Source organism: Mustela nigripes, chromosome 1, assembly GCF_022355385.1.
Source record: "Mustela nigripes isolate SB6536 chromosome 1, MUSNIG.SB6536, whole genome shotgun sequence".
Lineage (NCBI taxonomy): Eukaryota > Metazoa > Chordata > Mammalia > Carnivora > Mustelidae > Mustela > Mustela nigripes.
The window spans coordinates 174,185,260-174,209,130 of record NC_081557.1 but is presented as its reverse complement, the minus strand read 5'-3'; the positions used below and the strand labels follow the sequence as shown (position 1 = coordinate 174,209,130).

At 36.4% G+C, this 23,871-nt stretch overlaps 1 protein-coding gene and 1 pseudogene across 2 annotated transcripts; one reads left to right on the top strand and one right to left on the bottom strand.

Annotated features, from left to right (window-relative positions):
• Positions 1-4,078: 4,078 nt before the first annotated feature.
• LARP7 (La ribonucleoprotein 7, transcriptional regulator) lies at positions 4,079-23,767 on the bottom strand. 2 transcript variants are annotated; one of them, XM_059377412.1, is made up of 13 exons: positions 23,588-23,767; positions 16,943-17,143; positions 16,414-16,514; positions 16,233-16,316; positions 15,948-16,112; positions 15,759-15,852; positions 15,333-15,677; positions 15,101-15,245; positions 13,317-13,465; positions 12,361-12,479; positions 9,059-9,218; positions 8,740-8,831; positions 4,079-4,683 (listed from the first exon to the last, which is right to left on the bottom strand). In XM_059377412.1, exons 2-13 carry the CDS (start codon positions 17,139-17,141, stop codon positions 4,603-4,605), a joined length of 1,734 nt encoding a protein of 577 aa, XP_059233395.1. In that variant the 5' UTR covers positions 17,142-17,143; positions 23,588-23,767; the 3' UTR covers positions 4,079-4,602. The 2 variants fall into 2 exon arrangements, with proteins under 2 accessions (XP_059233395.1, XP_059233394.1); XM_059377411.1 differs by having other exon boundaries at positions 15,333-15,680; positions 23,588-23,766.
• LOC132008997 (U4 spliceosomal RNA) lies at positions 11,344-11,518 on the top strand (annotated as a pseudogene).
• Positions 23,768-23,871: the final 104 nt, after the last annotated feature.

Sequence of the window (23,871 nt, the reverse complement as noted above, 5' to 3'; positions counted from 1 at the left end):
AGAGAGAGGCAGGCTCCCTGCTGAGCAAAGAGCCTGACGGACGCTGGATCCCAGGACCCTGGGATCATGACCTGAGCGGAAGGCAGCGGCTTAATCCACTGAGCCACCCAGGTGTCCCCGAGAACTTTTTTTTTTTTAAAGTAAACTCTACGCCCAATGTGGGGCTTCAGCTCATGACACCAAGATCAAGAGTCACATGTTCTACAGACAAAGCCAGCTAGGAGCTCCCAAAACACAACTGAAAAAAAAAAAAAATTTATTTTAGAGACAGTGTATGCATGCACACATGGGGGGGGGGCAGGGGCTGAGGGAGAGAGGAGAGAGAATCTCAAGCAGGCTGTCTGCTGAGTATGGAGCCCAACGCAGGGTTTGATCTCATGACCCCGATCATGACCTGAGCTGAAATCAAGAGCCAGATGCTCAACCAACTGAGCCACCAAGGTCCCCAAGACACTTTTAAGACCAAGCCCTGGTTAGGCAAGATAAAGCAATTCTAAAACCTTTCAGTAGTTAGAATATAGTTATGATTATAGCTTTAAGCATCGTTACAGAAGTTTTTCCTATAATGGTTGCAAAATCACAGGGTGACAGACAACATTTAGAAATCCCTGTTTTAATTCCTGTCCTCAAAGTACTTCTTTCAATGACAACCTAGTCTGTAAATACAAATCACGTCTCCAGGTTTGAATGATCTCAGACCTGGACTACTGTGGTAATCTACATGAATGTTAGCTTTTTGTTTTGTCATGCATGGTGTGCGGACTGTATGAATGACAAGCTTGATTGTGATATCTTTAAATAAGTCAATAGACACATGGGGAATAAGTAAAAATGATAATGTGGACTCTTTCCTAGTGTAACTCCTTCCTATTTTTTATCCTAATTGCTCGTTATATTTTAAACTTCCCAACGTATTTAAAAAATAAAATGTGTGATTTATTTTTTAAAGAAAGGTATTACTTTAATTCAGGTTGTATTTGGCTGCAAACAAACTCACTTGTGTTAATTCAAGATTGATTCCTATTAATATGTCAATCTTCTGGGCATCAGAGAATAAGAAATGAAGACAGGACTCATAGGCCCCAGACTGGGAAATAATTTTCTATTAAAAGCAAATTAAAAGATATGGCTCTGTAAAAATATAAATATTTACATAACGACTGTATTATAAACCAAGTTGAAAGGCAAGTGTTTGAATGGAAGAAAATATTCACAAGGATATGTTAACTTAAAAAGTTTGGCAGAGGGTGCCTGGGTGGCTCAGTGGGTTAAGCCACTGCCTTCGGCTCAGGTCATGATCTCAAGGTCCTGGGATCAAGTCCCGTATAGGGCTCTCTGCTCAGCAGGGAGCCTGCTTCCCTCTCTCTCTACCTGCCTCTCTGCCTACTTGTGATCTCTGTCAAATAAATAAAATCTTAAAAAAAAAAAAAAGTTTGGCGGTAAGTTATTAAGAAAAAATTATCCATCCTATAAAATCTATGAGAAGCAATTTGCTAAGTATATATATATATATATAATATATATTTATATTTAACATGCATGTGAAAATTATTCAGTCTCAGAGTGATCAGGGAAATGAATATGAAGGCAGCAATGAGATACATTTTTACCTCTCAGAACAGCAAAAAAGAAAGACTTAAAAAAAAAAAGACAGATTAGAACCTGTATTCTTCTCTTAAGTAAATTCTACACCCAACATGGGACTCCAGCTCCCGACCCTGAAGTCACGAGCTGCATGCCCTACTGATTGAATCAGCCTGGCATCCCACATTCTGTATTAATGAGTCTAGGGGCACCTGGCTGGCTCAGGCAGCTGAGTGTCTGCCTTAAGCTCAGGTCATGATCCCAGAGTCCTGGGATTAAGTCCCACATCAGGTAACTTTTTTTTTTTTTTTTTTAAATTTTAATTTTAAGTAGGCTCCATGCCCAATGTGGGGCTTGAACTCATGACTATGAAATTAAGAGTCATATGCTCTATGAACTGAGCCAGCCAGGTGCCTTAAAAAAGATACCTGCCCCAGCAATTCCTATTCCAGAAATCTATCCTACAGATACACTCACACACATTAACAAAGGAGGACATGATATTCACTGCAGCATTGCTCTTAGTAGTAAAAAAGAGGAGACAACTACAAGTTCACAGAAATCATGGTATGTAAACTACAGTCTATCACTACCATAAGATACAAAACATTGGCTGGAATGAATAAAATAAGGAATAAAGGAAGGCAGGCAGGAGGGCCAGGAAGAGAGGAGGTATAGTAGTTAAATGTGTGGTCTTTAGAGTAAGAGAAACTGAGCTTAAATCTCAGACTAGCTATGTATTACAACCTTTGATAAATGCTTTAGTTTCAACAACTAGTAACAACAGACAATGGCCAACAAGCTAGCGGTACTGATTTAATGCAAGGTGATTAAATAAAATTAAGTTTTGCAGTTAATAAAGCAAAAGAAGTTAAATGCACAAAGACAGGGACCTAAGCAGGCACTTAAAAAATGAAATGTGAATAGGAGAATCATCAAGTATAGAAAGAAAAGTATTCCTCATGCAAGGGAATCATAACATCCGCCCTTGGGGAACACCTGAAACATACATTCAGTTCAACTCAACTAAGAAGTATCTATTAAGCAATTAATATGTGCTATGTGTTAGATAAAAAGGAAATTAACTTACCCAAAAGAACAAAGGTTCACAAAAACCTTGGAAGGTCATTCAAAACTGTGACTTCCATTTCAAGAACTATCCCAGGTCATCTGGGGCTCCTTGTCAAATCATTTACATTGTATCCTAATTACCTTGGCTTGTCTGTCTTCCCCAACTGTATACTCCTCAAGGGCAGAGTACCCTACCTTTTCGTTTTCTCTCTAAAGTCTACAGTGTCAGTGTCTAATATGTAGTAGGGGCTACATAAATATTCCTTTAATTAAATGAATTAAAGAATAAACAAAAATAAACAAACAAATGGAGTGTCTCCTTCTTCACCTTTTCTGTTTGTCCTAAGGACTTACCTAACGAAGTATGTAACTTTACTTATTTTTGTTACTGTCTCTATCTACTGTTCGACTATAATGCCCATGCATGAAAATTTATCTGATTTGCTTCACTAGTATCTCCCAAGTGCTAAAACTGGCCAAAGATAGTTGCTGAATGACACACTTATATTGTTTTAAAAACTGCCATGGGGAAAATTTCTGAAATTTTGACAACCTTTCCAAAGTCATCTAAAGAGAGTCCTCACTGATCTCAACTTAATCCTTGAAACAGACATCTAACTTCTGATTATTCTGAAACATCTGAAGCATATTTGGTCATAATCCTCATAGTAAGCTTTAGCAACTATTTACAGATTTTTCTTTTCCTCCATTAGACTGTGTCGTTAGATTTCCTTCATGAAGAAAAAAAGGAGTCAGTGGCAACTTGCTAGAATCTTTACTTGTAATAAGCTATTGTCACCCTTACTTTTGAGGCAGTCAATCTTCTCAAATCCTTGGCCCATAGAAATAGTTTCCTGACTTTTTGTCTTCCACAATGCATAGAAAGGGCACCAAAATTAGGCCTACTTCTGGACAAAGCTGATGGAACTACAAACGGTTTATAGTCCAAGGAAATACACACATTGACTGTCTAGAGTATGTTTTTGATATTTTTTTTTTTAAGATTTTATTTATTTATTTGACAGACAGAGATCACAAGTAGGCAGAGAGGCAGGCAGAGAGAGAGAGGGAGGAAGCAGGCTCCCTGCTGAGCAGAGAGCCCCATGCGGGGCTCAATCCCAGCACCCTGAGACCATGACCTGAGCCTAAGGCAGAGGCTTTAACCCACTGAGCCACCCAGGTGCCCCTGTTTTTGATATTCTGATAAGGGATTAAGGTGCCAGTCATGAAAGACCCTGTAGGTTCAGTTCTAAGAAGGCCTTAAATATGCTAGGTCTGAGATTTTTCTGAATAAAATGATAGAGAGTTCCATTACGCTTAAGGCTGATTCTTAGAAGATTTCTTCCTCGCCGTGTTCACAGTATCTGGTATTTTGGTTAGAGAAAATCAAATGTTTAACTTCATTTATGAGAAACAAACTCTATACTTTTAAAGGTTAACATTTTAATTGGAAACAGTTGATATGGCCCATTCAGTGGAAGCTCAGATAAGGAAAGTACAATAAACAGAATGAAATATCACACATAAGTTTCTGTATAAATCAACATGAAAAAATATTTGAAAAGGAAAAAGCAAATTACAAAATAAGAAGTACAGTGCATCCACTGCCAAATATTTTTTTCTAAACTATGTAGTAATATTTTTGCAAATATTATTGTTTTTGTAATATAAAAACAAAATTAATATTAATGTTCAAAACATATTTACTGAATCACTTTGAGGTTGATTTGTATAAATAATTTCAGCAAATAAAATGTTTAATGAAAAACTGTGGTATACAATGTACTTGTCCAAAGAAAAAGTCTTGTAAGTTAAAGAACAAAGGTGTTTCTTCTAATTAACATAGGATTCAGAAAAACACTATTTATTACTACCAAAATAAAATGGATTTACTACGAAAAGTTCAAGTATCCAATGAAATCTCAAGAGGTGATCCAAAACTGTTTCTCAGTCATATTCAGAAAATCTAATATGTTTACTTGCTTGTTGAGTCTTCACAAGTCTAATCTTTTCAGCTTTGGTGATTAACTGTGGAGAAAGAAATTAGAAATTATAAGGTATTGGATACACAAAACAAAAAGATAATTATGAGTAAAAAAAGTTTCACAACTATCAGTTTGAATAAAATTGTTTTAAAAGAGAGAAAGGTAGACAAATGAGATAAATTAAGCTTAGCCCAAATCAATTACAGAGAGAACTGTTTAGGATTGTGGTTTATTAAGTATGATAGGCTTTAAATCTTAGAATTACTAAAACATTCCGACTTCCCTTCCACATCACTGAGAATTAAAGCCTCTGCCTTAGGCTCAGGTTATGGTCTCAGGGTACTGGGTTTGAGCCCTCCATCAGGCTCTCTGCTCGGCATGAAGCCTGCTTCCTCCTCTCTCTGCCTGCCTCTCTGCCAACTTGTGATCTCTGTCAAATAAATAAATAAATTCTTAAAAACAAACAAACAAAAAAACCCCAAACAAAACAAAACAAACAAACAAACAAAAACCCCCCCAAAACCCAGCCACTCCATGCTGGCAAATTTTAAGCTTTTAGGCCTGGAGGAAAAGAAGGCTCAGAGAAGCCTGTCTAAAGTTTGGTCAGAAAGAGAGTCTTTGGGGCACCTGGCTGGCTGGCTCTGTGGGTTAAAGCCTCTGCCTTTGGCTCAGGTTATGATCCCAGGGTCCTGGGATGGAGCTCCACATCTGGTTGCCTGCTCAGCAGGGAGCCTGCTCCCCACCCGCCCTGCCTCTCTGCCTACTTGTGAACTCTGTCAAATAAATAAAAATATTTTTTAAAAAGTACTTATTATTATACCCTTACATAATACTTTAATATTTTATTTTCATTTTTAAAATTTTTAAAGAATGTTTTATTATTTATTTATTTGAGAGAGTGCGCACGCACACATGCGCATGAGAGCATGAGAGAGGGGAGGTTCAGAGGGAGAAGCAGACTCCCTGCTGAGCAGGGAGCCCATGCGGGACTTGCGCAGGGACTCCAGGATCATGACCTGAGCTAAAGGCAGTCCCTTAACCAACTGAGTCACTGAGGCACCCAACAAAAGATTTTACTTTTAAGCAATTTCTCCAACCTTAAAAAAAAAATACAGATTCTAGTTAAGTACTCACTAGAGTTTCATTCAAGTGTTTGGTGACTGCGGCCACTGGCAGAGAGTCACTTTAATTTATTTAATTTTTTAGCTGATTAAACTAAGAGCCTATTCATCTGAGAAGTGAGTCAAAATATAAGTTATTTATAACTCTGCTCACAGATATAGTGAATTCTGTCTTTACCTGCTGAATATCTAACCACCAATAATTTGTACAGAAAAGAGCTTGGTGATAAAAACATTTCAAATATGCTTTACAAGATAAAGACAAATGAAAAAGATTCACTCTGTCTCCGGTAGCTGTTATCTAATTTTACTAATGTGCTCAGAGTGATAGGAAAGGCTACAAAGGCTTGGTTTAGCAAGAATGAGTGAGATCCTATCTGGCACATATTTCCTTCATCTTAGTGATCTTTTGTGAGAACCCACATTTGATTTTTACATGAAAAATACCATATGTAAAAACTAACTTCTTCCTTCACCTACTCCTGTTTTTGTCTTTTAATTTTGTATAAACTGATTGGGGCTTAGGAAACTGTCCCCAGTCTCCCCTGCATCATAAGCTGAAAATTAAGAAGCAAAATTTATTACCATTGCTGTTCTTTAATTCTATTTTGGACCAAGTAATGTAACATTACTGTATGCACAGTAATGTAAAGCTGTCATATGAGAAAAGTACTAATGTCATACTTTTGGTTGGCTGCTAAATTTTTTTCTAAATATTTAACTTCCTTTAATAAGGTGCTTACTCCCAGTATTCTTCCTTCTCTTCAAGGCTTCTGCAGTTTCTGCTGCCTGTGCATGGAAAGCTATGCCTTTGAAGTCTCCTGCTTGCTTGTTCTACTTTCCTAAGGTTTGTGTTCATGTCACTTTCAAGAACTTCCCAGACAACCTCACCTGATGGAAAGCTATCTCATGATACCCTTCGATTATTCTACACAGCACCTGTCATCATCTGACCTAAACTGGTCATATGCAAAGTTCATGAAACCAGGCATTTTGCTACTGTTGGCTCTATCTCCAGTTCCTAGAATAGTGGGCAAAAAAAATGAGCAATCAAAAAATATTAATTAAATGAATTATCAAAAAAGTCAACTGACATACTAATTGCTTCCTCTGAAAAGTCCTGTACAATACACACTTTGTGTAGTACCTTATTTTCAAGTTGTGATAGAAGCCAACTAGCTACTTTCATAGTTTCAACTAGGATCCTGTACTATTTATGAAACAAATCATGCTAAGAAAAAGCTTGGTGGTACAACAGATAAATGAGATCAGAAAACAACTTTCCAAATGAGTAACGGAGCTACACATTATGTTCCAACACAATTTATAAAACTCCCTAGTCAGTGCTTATTTCCTTGCCTTGAATTAAGTTTATGAAGGTCAGATCTCTCAAGGAAACCAAATGACTAATTACTACTTTTAAAAACATATACAACTTAAATGAAACTTCACACCAATTAGAAGGATAACTATTATTTAACAAAGTGATTTTATTTTAGTTGTGAGCTCTGGATCAATGATTTGAACATTTAAATAATTTCAAGCAGGCTTTGAAATTAACACCTCATAGACCTGAAAGAGTCTCTGGGGCTGGGTGTGGGGGGTGTGAGAGAGACAAGGCCTTCCCATCTCTCAGTAAATTCAGTCTGTATTCATGCAAACAGAATTAACAAAGACCATTAGGAAACCTCCCCCCTAATAATCTTATATTCCAGTGAATCCTAGGCAATGCAACGCTGATGAAAAAGGACTAGATTTTTATATACTAAAACAAACAGAATTAGAATCCCAAATCAACAAACCTAAAATACAGGAAGGATGATGGTAAGTGCTAATGATTCATAGAAGAATGTGAAACTTTTCATATTTTTATCTCATCATAGGCATTTTAAAATTTTGGTAATAGTTATTAGTTTTTATGTGTCCTAATTTGTCCTAAGTACTTACAGATGTACTAATCTTTACACATATAATAATTTCTTTATTTATTTGTTTTAAAAAATATTTTATTTCTTTATTTGTCAGAGAAAGAGCGAGAGAGCGAGAGTGTGTGCACACACGCATTCACAAGCAGGCAGAGGCAGAGAGAGAAGCAGGCTCCCCACTGAGCGAGAAGCCTTATGTAGGACTTGTAGCCTTATGATCCCAGGACCCTGGGATCATGACCTGAGCTGAAGGCAGCACCTTCACGGACTGAGCCACCCAGGCATTCGCTAATAATTTGTTTTAAAAGAATAAACCTTACAGCTCACAAGCAACAGTAGTATGAAAAATAACTGTCATTTAAAGCAAAATTACTGATAGTTTTGCTTCAAATTATTTAATGTATTTAAATTTGCTTCACTTCTTGAGTATTCTAGAGAAAAATGAATAAAGCTTATCATTGCTATAGCAAACCTTAGGCATAAAGTTTCCCAATATTATCTGTGGAGGATCATAACTTTAAAAACTACACTCTTGGGCCTCCTGTGCGGCTCAGTGGGTTAAAGCCTCTGCCTTCAGCTCAGGTCATGATCCGGGTCTTGGTATGGAGCCCCACATCAGGATCTCTGCTCAAAAGGAGCCTGCTTCCCCCTTCCCTCTCTCTGACTAGCTGTGATCTCTGTCTGTAAAATATATATATATATGAAATCTTTAATAACCCCCCCCCGCCAAAACCAAACACTCTCAAATACATCGTGTTTTACCATTAAGACAATCTTTAAATGGCAACCACTGTTAGAATAAAGAAAGGAAAACAAGAAGAATCTAAATTATGTACCCTTATGGGTAAAATAACTCTAATTTATGTATTTCAAAGTCCAGAAAAACAAGTATTCTCTCACAATCTAAAATGCAGTAAATATCATATAAATCATTATTGTGTCTAGCAAAACCAAAGTTATTTTAAGGCTACACTTTCAGAGAACATTCAACTGAATGTTGAAGTTAGGTTACCGAAAAATGACAATGACAACAAAAACCAAAAAATGAATTACCTTCTCAGTGCCTCTTTTCTTTTCACGAGGCTGATTAAGTTTTGCCTGCCTATCTACCAAAATCTTCTGCCAATACCTTTGCTCATGGTCACCTTAAAAACAAACAAACACAATTATCACTTATACATATGAAGAAACATATTCAAGTCATTAATCACATTTCAGTAAAAAAAAACTGTAGTTGTCGGATTATATTTAATACCACTTTATGCAAATTAGAATATGAAAATTAAACCAATTTTCCTAGGAAACTAAGAAAATAGAATACAATCACCCTTCAATAAGAATTACTTAAAAAGAAGAATCTATGAGTTTTTACCAGAAAGGATCTCGAGGTTCCAGCAGTGTTTCTTTTTAATTTCTGTATATGCGTTTATTACAGCTTGAGCATCCTCAGGAGTTTTAAATCTAGCATGGCACTCTGTATCCCCTTCTAGCAAATCAACATAAACAACTTCTGAGATTGCTGCCAATGTATCCTGCATTAAAATTTAGAAAGACTTTAAATAAATAATAAAAATGTTTCACAATAATCCTAAAATTATTCCCATGGTTGTGCCAGAATGTATGTAGTTTATAAGTCAGCCATATACAATTTAAAATGAGTAACTATCCTACATTAAACATTTCTTCTAAAATACATACAAATATTTTCTTTTAATGATTTTTTATTTTTAACGAATCTCTACTCCTCATATGGGGCTTGGACTCAAATTCCTAAGATCAACAGTCGTACACTCCACTGAATGAGCCAGCCAGGCACCGTAAAACACATGGATACTCTTAAAAAACTGATCTGAACAAAAGTGGGAACTCTAATCATAACTTTCTTTTAATTAACCACAATCCTAAAATATTAACTAGAATGGGAACACTTCATAAGGACAACATATTTCTAGAGCAGAGTATCAAGTAATTTCTGCCAATCCCCAAACAAAAAAAAAGGTTGCAAGTCTTGGTGTAGTTACAATAATGAATAGAATCAAAAACCAAAAAATCCACAATGGATTGGTGGACAAGGTGTTTACACTCATCTGTACAAAATCACTCATGACCTAAAATGTATGAAATAAACATTCAACTTTTTCGAATTCACGAAAAAAAACTTCCCTGGGAACCCACAAAAATCCTAGGTTCCGGAGCAGATCTATGGTAATATAGCTCAAAAGTTCATACTTTCTGATGAAATACCAAACAGGTCTCCTCTGAACTAGTAGTCAGGCAGCAAGGAATAGTTCTATCTATAATGCCTGCTGTGAGGGCAAATTAACAAGATTCCTGCATTTCTAATCATTTTTTCCCCAGCATGTTCTGAGGTGTAAACAATGCAATTATGCAGGAATGTTACATAAGTCTTCATTCATCAACTTCCATTCAGAAAGCTAACGAAATTACTGGAGGTTCTCAGCTTAAATAAAAGTGTTTTACCCATCTGGATTCCTTTCCTATTGACTCAAATTTCAAGCCACAAGGAATTTAGATTACTTTCATATATTGGTTTTTAAAGTCTGAATTACAGAAAAACTGGAGTAATATGTGAAAATATTATTTGATCATAAAATTAGAAAAGTTAGTTAATAATAAAGAATAAGCAGTAAAAACCTACAAAGCCAGGAACTAAGTCTTAACTCATCCCTACTATTAGCATACTGCCCATCAAAATAGGCACATAATAAATGATTGCTAATTTAATGAAAAAATAAGATAACCGGAGAGAAATATACTTGCCAATTCTTCCCATTTCTCTATATACTCTAGTACTCAATTTAAACAGAACACAAGACAAATAACTGGTATCAAGTTGATGAAATCTGAATGTGTTAAATGGTAATAATAAGTTTTGTAACTGATTTATCAGATAGATTACTATAATTCAAAAGGTATTTATGATATACACATTATAACTTTGGCTAATCTCTGGACTAAAAACCCTTCTTTAAAAGACAAATTAGACTGGTAATCACAAGGGCAAGTCAGACAGCAGTAACCACCATGTAACTCAGTTTTTGTTCCAGGAAAATAAAAGCAACTGCTAACCTGTTTTTATGATTTTGATGATAATAAATGAAGAATGTTTGATATACTTACTATTTAGATAATAGAAAGGTTTTTGATGAATATAAAGTCTATGACAATTATTCCAAATAGCAAACTGCCTAATTTTACTTTTAAATCTTTTGCAACTTAACTAGCCACAGCATCATTTACATCCTCAATTTTTAAGCCTTCTGACCTGAAATTCTATATTACTACCATACTCTGAAATTCAAGTTGGTAATACCAACTTGGGATTTGCCAAATACCTCATCAATATTGTAAACAGAAACTAAATTTATGTGTTAGTGATAAGGATGTTACAGGATAGAAACAGGATTCCAGATAAAGAGTGTTCTACAAGATAATTACAGTGAGCAACCTCATTTATGCAAGTTAAAAACTGTGACTAGTAAGAGTCTATGTAAAATGAAAACATACTACATGATGATGCATGTCAGTGTAACAATTTCAAATATATCTGCTATGCAAAAGGACATTTTACACAGAATTTGTCAATAAGAAAAAAATATTGTGTTGGTACAGAAAGGCTTTCAAAAATAAAATACAAGCTTTGCGCAGTGGCAGTATCACAGCCAATGAGGTTTATCCAAGGCGCGATTATTGCTCATTCAAAAATAAAATACAGAAGTAAAAAAAGATTGCAGAGCAGTAGATATAATAATTTGTAAATTACATAAAACATTGCATACGTATGCAAAATTTTTGTAGCTTTTCAATATATTTTAACTCTCCTGTAACTGTTTCACATTTTTAAAACAGCCCAGACTGAAAGTAGTAACAACATTAGAAAAAATAAAATTAACAAACGTTCTTTTCTCCAGAAAAATTCTGCATTTCTCCCCGGAAAAAATTTCAATTCCCAAGAAGACTAATAGACAAAAAGAGTTTATGTTAAGTTAAAAATAAGCATGTTTAACTCTTTTATATGAAAATATTTCTGACTTTTTTTAGATCACAAAATCTTTCAGAACCTACTGAAAGCTAAGAGCTCCAATGAAAACAAACTACAAACTCTCTAGTTTGCTTCAAAAATCAAATAATAGCAGGTGATTAAAAGTTAAAATAATTTCAGATGAACTGTAATGTTGAACAAATCTTTAAAAGGTTTGGCAGGAAGTATTTTCTAAAACCCCTTTTCTCTGAAAACAAACAATGTCCCCTAAAGAAATAATATTATGACAGCATCTTACTATTTTTATTCTTAAAAGAATATTAAGAACTTAAAAGTTATAATGTCTACAGTAAGGATTGCTCATTCAGCTATACAATAATCAACCATTAAGGGCACCAAGAAAAATAAGCACAAAGTGCAGTTCTATAGAAGGATGTTTCAACTTTACTCATTGCAAATCTAATCCACTGAAGAATTTCAATTTCAGACTTCAGATTTTGCTTCAAGTCAAACACAAGAGTTACTGTGGAATCAAATCCTCCAAGTATTATTCCACATAGGAATATATTTTATTTTGATTTGCTTTGTTTTCTATAATGCAAAACATTTTCACAGGGGTACATTTTAAAGAGGAAAGAACAACAACTACCCTTGACACACAAAAGCATTACCCTGACTTGTTTCCTGCCAGGTAGAGGCTCAGTGCTAACGATCTTCACAATCACGCCACTCACAAACTGTGGTCCTGCTGCATTAACCTTTTCCTGAGGACAACCCTCTTCACTGTTTGCTGTTGATTTGAAAAGGAAAGACCAGAAATAAGCCTCTTACACTTAATTTAATACTTAGTATGCCCACTTGAAAACAACAATGATTTCTTAGTCGGATTTAAATAATTTAAATTTACTTAATTTAAATTTAACTGTAAAGTAATTAGGGTAATTGCCATACTGCTTATTGCAGACTACCGTGAAATAAAATACCAAAACTTTTATCACTCTAATTGCAAAGTGCTTTTAGAGGAACACTTGTAAAACCTTAAACAAACAAAAAACCCCGCCCCCTTTCCCTTACCTGAATAAAGTACTTTACTTAATAAAGAAATAAAAAGAGAACACATAAAATAATCTATAAACATTATGATTAAAATGTGAAAATTTGTATTTTCAACTTATAAGAATTCAAACTATAAGATATCTTAATATATTAGGATAAAATTGCAGATGAGAAATTACAATTATTGCTGTTACAAACTAGCCCAATTCATAAACTAGTTACTCATTACTAAATCTGATTAAGAATGCAAATTTAAATCATTAAGAAAGATTTTTAGTCATCTCTACACCCAATGTAGGTCTCAAACACATGATCCTGAGATCAAGAGTGGCATGATCTTGTGGGCCAGCCAGGGGCCCCCAAAAAACAGATTTTATAACAACCACTTCAAATATTCTTATGAAAAGCTTAAACAGCACATTTGGACACGACAAATCAGTAATTGTTCTAATAATTACCATTGCATTTTTAGTTTTAAAAAATTAAGATTTAGCCTATAATAAATCAGAATTAGTATGTTAGTATATAAATACAATATAATGCTACAAAAACTATCATAGTGCTTGTTTACTTTTTTCATTTTTTATCTCAGATGTAGTAGGTACTCCGTTTGTTTCCATTTTTGACTCCAACTTTATCTGGGATATTGTTTTTTTTAAGGAAGCCATGCTGGCCTTTTGCAGTGCTAAATACTCTTTTTTCAAATCCATCCATTCGCTCCTGTAATGAAAAGAATGTACTTTTGAAGTAGTGAACAGAGATGAGCAAATAAAATATCTAAATATATATTCACAGTGTCTTGTAACCACTCCTAACTTTTCCTTCTTTAAAACACATAACATTCAAATTACTTCTTGAGTTCCAAGTGATCCAGGAAATATGAAAAGGGGAGTTTCCCCTGATCCAACATTCAGATTAAATGTTTTAAATTTGGCAATTTTAATTCTTGACTATGCTTCAAATGTTTTTATTTATGAAAATAAAAGCTTTGAATTAATTAAACAGCAACAATTTGTCATCTCTGAGGGAATAATGGCTGATTATAATTTAAAGATTACTTGTTAAACTGGTTTCAATTTGAGAGATAACAATCCTTAGTATTTACTTGAACCAAAAGGAATTTCTAAGAAGAAAAAAACACCCCATGGAAGCATTTTATTTATTTACATACATTTAACATGTAGATGTTTCTTCAAACAGCTAGAGCTCCTCCAGATAGAAACACAATGCCTCTCCAAGGCTCCACAGGAGCACTCATTGTTACTCTAATCTATGCCATCAAACAAGCAGATAGGGGATTTTTTTTTTTTTTTTTTTTAAAGAGGAGGATATCTGGTGGTAATGGTCTTAGCAGTTATTATTGACATCTGTATACTTCAAAAAAAAAAAAAAAAAGTATCCAGACCCACCCAGGATCATACATTCCCTGAGAGCTGATACATTAGAATAACAAAAACCTCTTGTAATGATTCTCGGAGATAAAAAGGCAAAAGGAATTCAGCAGTTAAGAATAGTATAAATACAAGTGCCTGAAGTCCTTGCCTTTTAACCTTCAAGAGGATAGTTGCGGCCAGAGTACAAGCCTGGAAAACTAGGAAACACTTTCCTCTCAAAGGTATAGTACTTTACATTTTTTTTTTTCTCTTGGCTTTCATTCCTTCATTGAATTGGACTCCCTTTAACTTTAACATGGAAATACTTTCTTTTATTTTTAAAATAGTAAGTGCTTCCATGTTTTAGTAGAAGTGAACCCAAATTATGCCTCCGAATGTAATACGGCAAACTGGTTAATTTATAGAGTCCAAGGGGATTCCCCTCTGCTTTAACATGGGGGTACGTGCTGTGTAAAACAAAAAGTAAGTGCTTCCATGTTTCAGTGGAGGTGTCTCCAAACGGACATGATTTTAAAACTTTATTTTACAGGTTCAGGATTCACATTTTTTTCAAGACCGGGCTCCCCACCACTTAAACGTGGATGTACTTGCTTTGAAACTAAAAAAGTAAGTGCTTCCATGTTTTAGTGATGGTAAGTCTTACTTTTGCATTTTTTGTATTTAGGGAAAACTTCATGGACTTGCCTATCTGTGGGTACATTTAAACTGTTTAAGTCTGTTAAGGAATGCCCTCTACTTTAACATGGAGGCACTTGCTGTGACATGGTAAAAATAAGTGCTTCCATGTTTTAGTGTGGTGGTTCCTTTTTAATCCTCAATTGCGTTGAATCTATAATCTGCAGATCTTGGCTACATGCCATGACTGTTGCTAATATGCAACTCTGTTAAATACAAATTGGAATTGCACTTTAGCAATGGTGATGGAGAGCGTCAATTTTCAACAGAACTGTAATCTCCTTACTTTGAAAGGACTCTTAATGGTATAACCTCTTCTCCCATTTTGTGCCTCTCTTTATGTTTCTTCTTATGCTTCCTTTTTGCTTTTAAAAGGGATCCATCTTTCACATCTCCGGTATCCTTCTCCTCTTCAGTAGAGACTTCCAAGTCTTAAAATATAAAAAAAACATAGACATAAGTAAGTTTAAGAAAACAACTTTTCCTTTTGGTCATTTACACCTTATGGCTTCTGGTACCTTTGTTCTCTTTGCAAGTTTCTGTATCTTTTTTAATGTTGTCTTTCTGATTTGTTTTCTTTACTTTTGGTTTGGGAGTTGGGTATTCTGCTTCAGAGTTACTTCTCTTCCTCTTCCCTGTTCTGACTACAGGTAAGCCGGAAACTTCCTGTCTTTCCCGTTTTTTCTTTTTTTTTGAGGGCGGCTTTTGAGGTTCAGTTGTCTCTACTTCTGATCCCTCAGACGTTGTCCTAGATCTTTTCATTTTACTGTCACTCTCCTTAGCTGTGTCCATATTTGACTCTTTGGTCTGCATATTGTCTTCCTTCTTCATTCGGCCTTTCTTCTTCTTCTTCTTTTTCTTTTCTTCTGTAATAATATTATCATTACTTAATTACTTAATAATATCATTACATTGACCTAAATATTAATGTTAAGTTTAATTACCTGATACACTAAGCCCAGGAATAGGCTTATTTTTTACTGTCTTAGGAAATATACCCGGTTTTCTTGGTGCTTCTTCTGGTGGGTTGTTAAGAAACTGAAAAAAATCAATACATTAAAGCCTTTTAATTTTGTTACTATTTAAAACAATTGCTAATTTTTTTGCCTTTCTTTTTTAGGTTCTGGACCTACCTCAATAGCTTTTGCTGCTTGTTCTTTTGTTTCAAATTCCACAAAGGCAAATCCCTTTGGATCTCCAGTAGATTTATAATGTGGTATGCTTATATAAACAACATTGCCACATTTCCCAAATACTCTTTCAATCCAGCTGTGATTAACATTTTTGGGAAGTAATTCCTGTAGTAAATTAGAAGCAATATTACATACAAATACTGTTCTCGAGGTCAATAAATTTTTTCACTCCTAATATAAAAATGTTTTTGTCATTTGTGATCTCTAGCTTTGAGCTTTTCTTACCACATACACTGTCCGTTCATCCTCGTCCTTTGGTCTTTCACCCAGTGGCTTTTTTCTCCTTATTCTGGTGCCTTCTAAGTCCAGCTTTGAAATTGAGTATATGAGGTTAATAAACTAATTTATTGGTAAAATAAGTTTAACAATTTTTAACTTACCTCTACAATAGATGAACAATTCTTACCTCTACAACAGATGAACTTTTTAGTGCTCTGGCTATTAACTTTCCATCTGTGGTCAATTTTTTCATTTTGTTGAAAGACACGAGGAGTGATATGTCAACATCTAACAAGTGAATTGTAAATATAAATAAATACTAAACTGGGGGTAAAATGTATTTATGTAGTCAAAACTGCCTTTATAATTAAGAATTTATATTTATATATATTTGTATTATAAGTTTTTTTGAATTGCTCTCCATAAAATGCCTTGTATGAATTAAACTTAGGGATGAATTAAACACCGAGTAACTTCTTAGCCCAGTGTTGGGCTCAAAACTTGACCTAGCAGTGTCAGGTGGTATACCTGAGCTTGCCAAAAGCTCCGTCACAAAAATTTAACTGAGCTTCTTTTCACGTGGAAATGTAAAACCATGTACAAAATATGAACTATGTCAATTAAATAGTACATAGTATGGTAGTACCACATATCATTTAGGGGTAGAGTACATAAAAACTGGTTCCATTGTATATAGTGAAGGCAAGTAAACTTACAACCATCTCTGGACTTCTCTATTTGCTCTCGAAGAAATCTATCCTTGTGAAGATTTGCATCTCCAAACCAGAAGTCTACTTGCTTAGCAATATCTGCAAGCACTTGCTTAACTCGTGACCTTTTCTTTTTTTCTACTTCTTTTTTCTTTTCAGTACTTTCTTCCATTGATTTCTCTTGATTTCCACTTTCAGTTTCCATTCCTGAAAATTGAAAAGAAAAAGGCCAATATTTAAATCTCAAGTGATAATTCCGGTTGGTATTTAAATTGCCTGAGGGCTCAACTAAGTTGGCTGGCTGAGGACAAAATCTGGGGTAACACAAAATTTTCATTGGCCTAGTGGTTTTAAAATTTTTGATGAAATTTAGTCTCTTGCCTATTTGCTTTTCATTGCCCTTTGTTTTTACTTTTAAAATTTTTAACCTCCTACATAAATCCTAGCTTTACTTTTCAATGCACTTTATCTCTGCAAACTCAAAAAAGGTGTCGTATTTTTTTTTTTTAAGATTTTATTTGACAGAGAAATCACTAGTACACTGAGAGGCAGGCAGAGAAAGAGAAGGAAGCAGGCTCCCTGCTGAGCAGAGAGCCCGACTCGGGACTTGATCCCAGGACCCTGAGATCATGACCTGAGCCGAAGGCAGCGGCTTAACCCACTGAGCCACCCAGGCGCCCGGTGTCGTATTTTTAAATACAGTATCCAGGGGCCCCTGGGTGGCTCAGTCCCTAAGCCCATGAGCAGTGGGAGGGGCGGAGGGAGAAGCTTGCTCCCTACTTAGCAAAAAGCCAGATGCATCAAGACCTAAAAGCCACCTACAAGCCCCAAGGTTTTATTTAAGTAAACTCAAAGTGCGCCTTGCATTTACAACAACCCCAAGATAAGTCCCACGCTCTACTGAGGCAGCCAGGTGCCCTTAACTTCATTTCTGTTAACTAGAAGCAGAATTCAAATGGTAAGCTACAGGACTGGCTTTTTCTTTTCCATGGGACCTTCCCTTTCCAATGTTTTGTTATTTCCTGGACAGCAATTCCCAAGCCTTTCCTTCCTTGAGTAACCTTGCATGCCTCTTTGTTCCCTCAGCTCCAGCGATAATGGTGTTTGGCTTTTCCTAAAATTTGGCTTGCCAATCTTCAACTGAGAGCCTTCTGGATTTGCTGTTTTCACTTACGCCTAAATAACATGGCTTAACTCCCCCACTGGCTGACGTCTTATTCAGGTGTCACCTCAGTGAAGTCTCCTACCATAGTCATATTTGAAACTGCAAATTTCCAGACAAATTTGCCTTATTTTTTTCCCATTGCACTTATCTTTTAACATTATTAGACAATTTTATTCTTTTTCCTTCCTAGAATTTAGTATTCATGAAATCAGGCTTCTGTTCTGTTTATGATGCATTGCCATTCCAGGGCACAGAATAGTCGCTCAAAAATTTATTGAATAATTGTGTCATCTTCATTGCATTGCTAGAGCAAAAATAAGCAAATGAGCAAAGCCTTAACATAGGGCGTGGGATGGTGCGAGCCTGTCTGAGAAAAACACCTAAACATGGTTTTCCCATACTATATTTCCCAGGCTCCCGTGATATGGTATTCTTGGACACAGGAGAGTTAAGATGTACAGGGAGAGTTTTTCTCCGACTCTTTTGTTGCACCCCGGTGGGAGCCACTCTTAGGTGGTATGAAGGCCTTGGACCTATGCAACAAGAATGACACTGGAGATAGGTGGGAAACAGGGGCTAAGGCTTTTACATATCTAGGTGACCTAAAATACTTGGGCCCTTATCACACATGCTGTGATAGGTAAGGGGGGAAAGTAGATGTAGATTAATTGCGGAGTTTGGTTAAGTGCTGGGTCTGGGACTCCAGATGACATGAAGATGCCATCCCTATTATCCCTTCTGCCTTGTATCCTCCTTCTGCCTTTTTTTTTTCTTTTTAAACATTTTATTTGTCACATTCATCAAGGAGAGAGAGTGTGCACACACAAAAGCAGGGAGAATGGGCAGGCAGAAGTAGAAGCAGCCTCTCAGCTGAGCAAGGAGCCTGATAGGGAACTTGACTTCAGGACTCTGGGATCATGACCGGAGCAGAAGGCCGTCCCTGGACCCACTGAACCACCCAGGGGTTCCTGCCTTATACCTTTCTTTAACACTCAATTCATATAATATCAAAGCCTATTTGTATCTGTTCACCCTGTCAGTCAGAATCAGTTACTCCAGCAGCAACCCTGCAGAGATTAACAGAAATAGAAAATGTTTCAAAGCGACATCCAGTTAAGAGAGTACAAAGCCATTAAGGCATTTTACTTCAAAACTTCAACTAAACATGCAGTGTCACCAAAACCAACCAAAGAGTATTTTGGCACTTTTAAAACAGGCTGCAGTAGATTAACTAAGTGCCAATTTTGAAAATATGCAAGTAAAGACACATTTATTGAGATGCATATAAAATGGAGCTACTCGTCTGAATTTATCACTCAAAAAAACAATTAGGTGTCATTTAGTGCTGAATAACCACATTCCTCACCCCATATTCTCCCTTTAACCCATCCTGTCAGGCTTTCCTTTCTAACATTTCTAGGGAAACTAAAAACAGTGATCTCCACTGACTACTGGACCTCTCAGCAGCAACTGCAGTTAAACTCTCTCCGGTGAAGACATTTTCATTTGGCTTCCAGGAGAGTTCCCCTCCTTCTCAATTTCCTTTTCTGGACCATTCTACGTTGCTCTACCCTTATAAGCTCCCCACAATTGCATTCAGTCCTGGGCTCCCTTCTTAACTCCACAAATATCTTTTCTGATAGTCTCCGGCTTTAAGCTTCTCAGCTACATGCTGATGTTTCATGAACCTGTATTTCCCAGTGCTGACTTCTCCCATTAGCTCCCCCCATTCCAATACTCAATTGTCCATTTGACATCTCCACTTATTTACCTTAAGTATTTTTTTTATAAGAAAATGACAAAATTGAACTCTCAAATTTAACAAACCTATTTTTCCCTTGTTGTCCCATCTCAGAACACACCAATCACAATATTGCTGAGCCCAAAGTTCTGAAATCCTTTTCCTCATACGCCACAACAAATCCAGGAGCACTTTTGTTAGCTCTACCTTTATAAAATCTATTCTGAATAAGAATATTTTTTATTTCTTTTATTACAACCTCTTGGTCCACACTATTTTTGTGTCTTGCCTGAACTACGGCAAGAACAGTGTAACTTGTGCTTGTGTCTACTCTTCTTCCATTATCATCAAACCTCCAGAAAGTAGTCAGAATAATCATTAAATATGTAAACCAGGGCATGTCAATCCCTGGGACAAAATCCTTCAAAGATTTCTTATCATACTCAAAATCCAAGTCCTTACTCTGGTCTATTCGGCACTATTCCATCTGGCCTTACAATTCTTCCCAACAGGCTCACTCTAACTATGATATACTATTCCTTAAACATGCTAAGGCCATTCCCATTTCAAGGCCTTCATTCTCGCAGTTCTCTTTACCCTCTCGGCTACATCTGTAGGGATTACTTCTCTGTTCATTCAGGTCTCCATAAATGTCATTTTCTCAAAGAGGCCTTTCTTTCACTCAATCTAAAACATTTCTTCCCTGACAATCTTAACTCTACCCATTCCTGTCACCACTTTGTATCCTCGTATCCTACCTGTAATTATAATTTTACTGTCTAACACACTAGAATGCAAAAACCACGAAGGCAAGTACTTTAGCTTGATCCACAACCAAAACATTTGTTAAATAATGTATTTAAAAGGATCTCATACAGCAAAGTGTTATGCATTTCAAGTTTTTTTTTTTTTTTTTTGAGATTTTATATCTTCATTTGGGAGAGAGAAAGAGTGCACAAGTAGGGGGGAGGGGCAGAGAGAGAAGCAGATTCCCTGCTGAGCCCTTGGCTCCACTTGGGGTTTGTTCCCAGATGGAGGTTCACGACCTGAGCAGAAGGCTGACCATCTGAGCCACCTAGGCACCCTAGCATTTCAAGTTCTTTCGAAAGACATAGGTTTATAAATAAAATAAAATGGAAGCTACAAATTATCAATACAGCAAGATCCAGTGCTAACTTTTCCTTTTGCAAAAACTCCAAATCATAAAGGACAGATTACCAGCTTTCCAATTCCTTTCCTTGTTAGAACTGCCATCTAAGGAAATAGAGGATGGAACTGCAGAAGTGCAGAAAGTAAAAATTTTCCTGAAATCAGTTTTTTCATCATTCTCATCTCAGAGACTTTCCTTCATACCCTCAGCTAAGGATTATTTTTGTGACTTGGAAAATTAAGTTCTAAAACTCTTGTCTCGTGTACCTAACATGTTTGCAATTTGTGATTTTAAGAAATATATTCTGTAGATAATCAAATATACCTCCATACATATATAAGAGGAAGATACTGATTAACACAAAGCAACAAGATATGGCACAATTTAACTTTCCAATGCAAAGGCTGTGGGGGGTGGGGAAGTCAGGAAGTTAACTTTTGTTAGTAAAGATTCTCTAAGTCTACTTTCTCACACACTTGATAAAATGTAACATTATTACCATTTTATCATTTATCAATCTGTCACTAAGTCCTACCAATTCAACTTCTGGAATGGCTTTTATCTCCTTCCAGTATTTTCCACAACTGTCACTGTAATATGGGAATAGTTTATAAACATTTCTAGAGGTCGTTTATCCTTCTCATAAGCTATGTAACTTGTCTAAAACACAGATCTAATTTTATGATTTTAATGTTAAAACTTTCAAGATTAAAAATTCCTCAGCGCCTATTTATAACATAATATGTAAGTCTAAAAAACAGATCAAGGACATCTAACTGGCTTTTAAACAGGGGCCTTATTTATTTTCTAAAGATCTTATTTATTTATTTGACAGAGAGCTCACAAGTAGGAAGAGCAGCAGGCGGTGGGGAGAAGCAGGCTCCCGGGCTCCTCGCTGAGCAGAGAGACCAAAGCCAGCCCTATCCTAGGACCTGAGCCACCCAGGCGCCCCTAAACAGGGGCTTTAAAGAAATAATAAAAGTACTGTGTAAAAATGCCAGTTACTAGTTACTTTACATATATTGTTTTAAATCCTCACAATTACAATTAGGTGGTGTCTTCTAACTTTTTTTTTTTTTTTAAACAGAGACTTAAAGATTAAGTGAACTGGACAAAACTAGCTGAGTTAAAAACAAGCTCAGGTAAGCAAATAAACTCTGGTAAGTTTGACTCCCTCATATTTGCCTACCTTTTAGTAGAACCTTTTACAGCCTGTCATGATGCATTCTATGTTCTGACTCAGATATTCTCAACCTAAAGTCCATGGAATTTTGGGTGAGTTTCAAACATTCCTGTGAATTCTGTGAAACTGTTAAAAGATAAATTTTAAACAAAGGCATTTAAATATAAATTGATTTAAAATGAATACATGTCAGATATTTTATTTAAGTAATTAATCATGGAACTAGTTTAAGTGTTGCAAACTGGTTTGGGGAGGGGGCACTTAGCTTGCTCAGTCAGTAGAACATGAGACTCAGTCCCAGGGCAGTGAGTTCAAGACCCAAAATGGGCGTGAGGCCTAGTTAAAATAAATAATTAATAATTTAAAAAACATTCCATTAAAAAACTATCAAGAACACTGAAAGAAATTCGTTAATAGGTGTAAAACTGGCTAGAGCAATAACTGCAAAATTAATTAATTTCAAGACTACTTTCCATTATAATCATTTCCCACAACTTACACAAATGTAAAGTAACTCAAAGACAATGAAAGAGATAAGCTGAAAGAGTGAGCTAGACAAGATATCCAGTATCTCGTGTTTTGGCCGTTTCAAGGTGTTTCACAATTTCCCAACAAAATTACATGTATAATGTCTTGACATGTGTATGCACTTTCCTGGGAAGCTCATCCACAGCCTTCATCATTTTTAGAGGAAATGATGTGTCAAAAACGTTAAGTCATTGTTCTAGTCATGGCTGACCATTCAACGGTACCAGAACATCCTTGCCTGTATGCCTTTGCTTTTTTGAATGTCTTGTCTTACTTGCCTTAAAAAAACCCCTATTCAATTTTCAAGGCCCACGTGAAGTGGCATCTTACATGGAGCTTTCCACCACGTCTCCCCTAATTTGTCTCCTTATCCATTTTCCCTCAGGCACATTTTTTGGGGCGCTCAGTACACTCCACTTGACACTTAAAATTTGTTAGCTCCCTTCCGTACCTGGATTTTCGATTCTCTGATGACAAAAACTAGAATCCTGAAAAAGAAAATGACTAACTGTAGAACAAGTCCTCACATTCGCTATCTTTTGGCCGCCAAGGCTCAGATCAACGAAGGCAATTTCACCCTGGCCTGCGGCCGACCTGGGCACCCATCCTTTCCCAAAGGGGCCGCCAAAAGCCGGGCGGGCCCCCAATCTCCCATCGCCGGACAATACGCGCCCCCAACCTCTGAAAACTGGAATTACAAGGGCTGCCAAAGGACTTCTGCGCGTGCGCAGAGAGAACTAGGCCAAGCAAACTGATGGGTTTGTGGGAGGGGACGAAGTAAAAGGGACGAAAGATGATAAAATGAACTGGGTTAGAAAGGACTCAGAGGAACTGAAACCTCAGTCAACCCTTGGGACACTATCTACGGTCTACCTGAAACTTACTCGGTTCAATTCCCAAAATACGGGGCCGGTGATTCCGTCCTTCACCTTTGTCGCCTCCAGATGCTTATAGTCCTGATTTCCGCGTCATAGGGTGAGCGACACCGTTCTCCGGCACGCCTAGGAAAAGACCAGCACGGAGACTGTGCGTCCGTCGTTTACGTCACAGGCGTGAGCTGGCGCAGAGGGCGGTGCGTCGGATTACCCGGCTGACCAAATAGGCTGGCAGACAGTGAAAAGTTTTGATTGGCGGTTTAAAAACGCCGGTTCTGGTGGGCGGGCTGAGA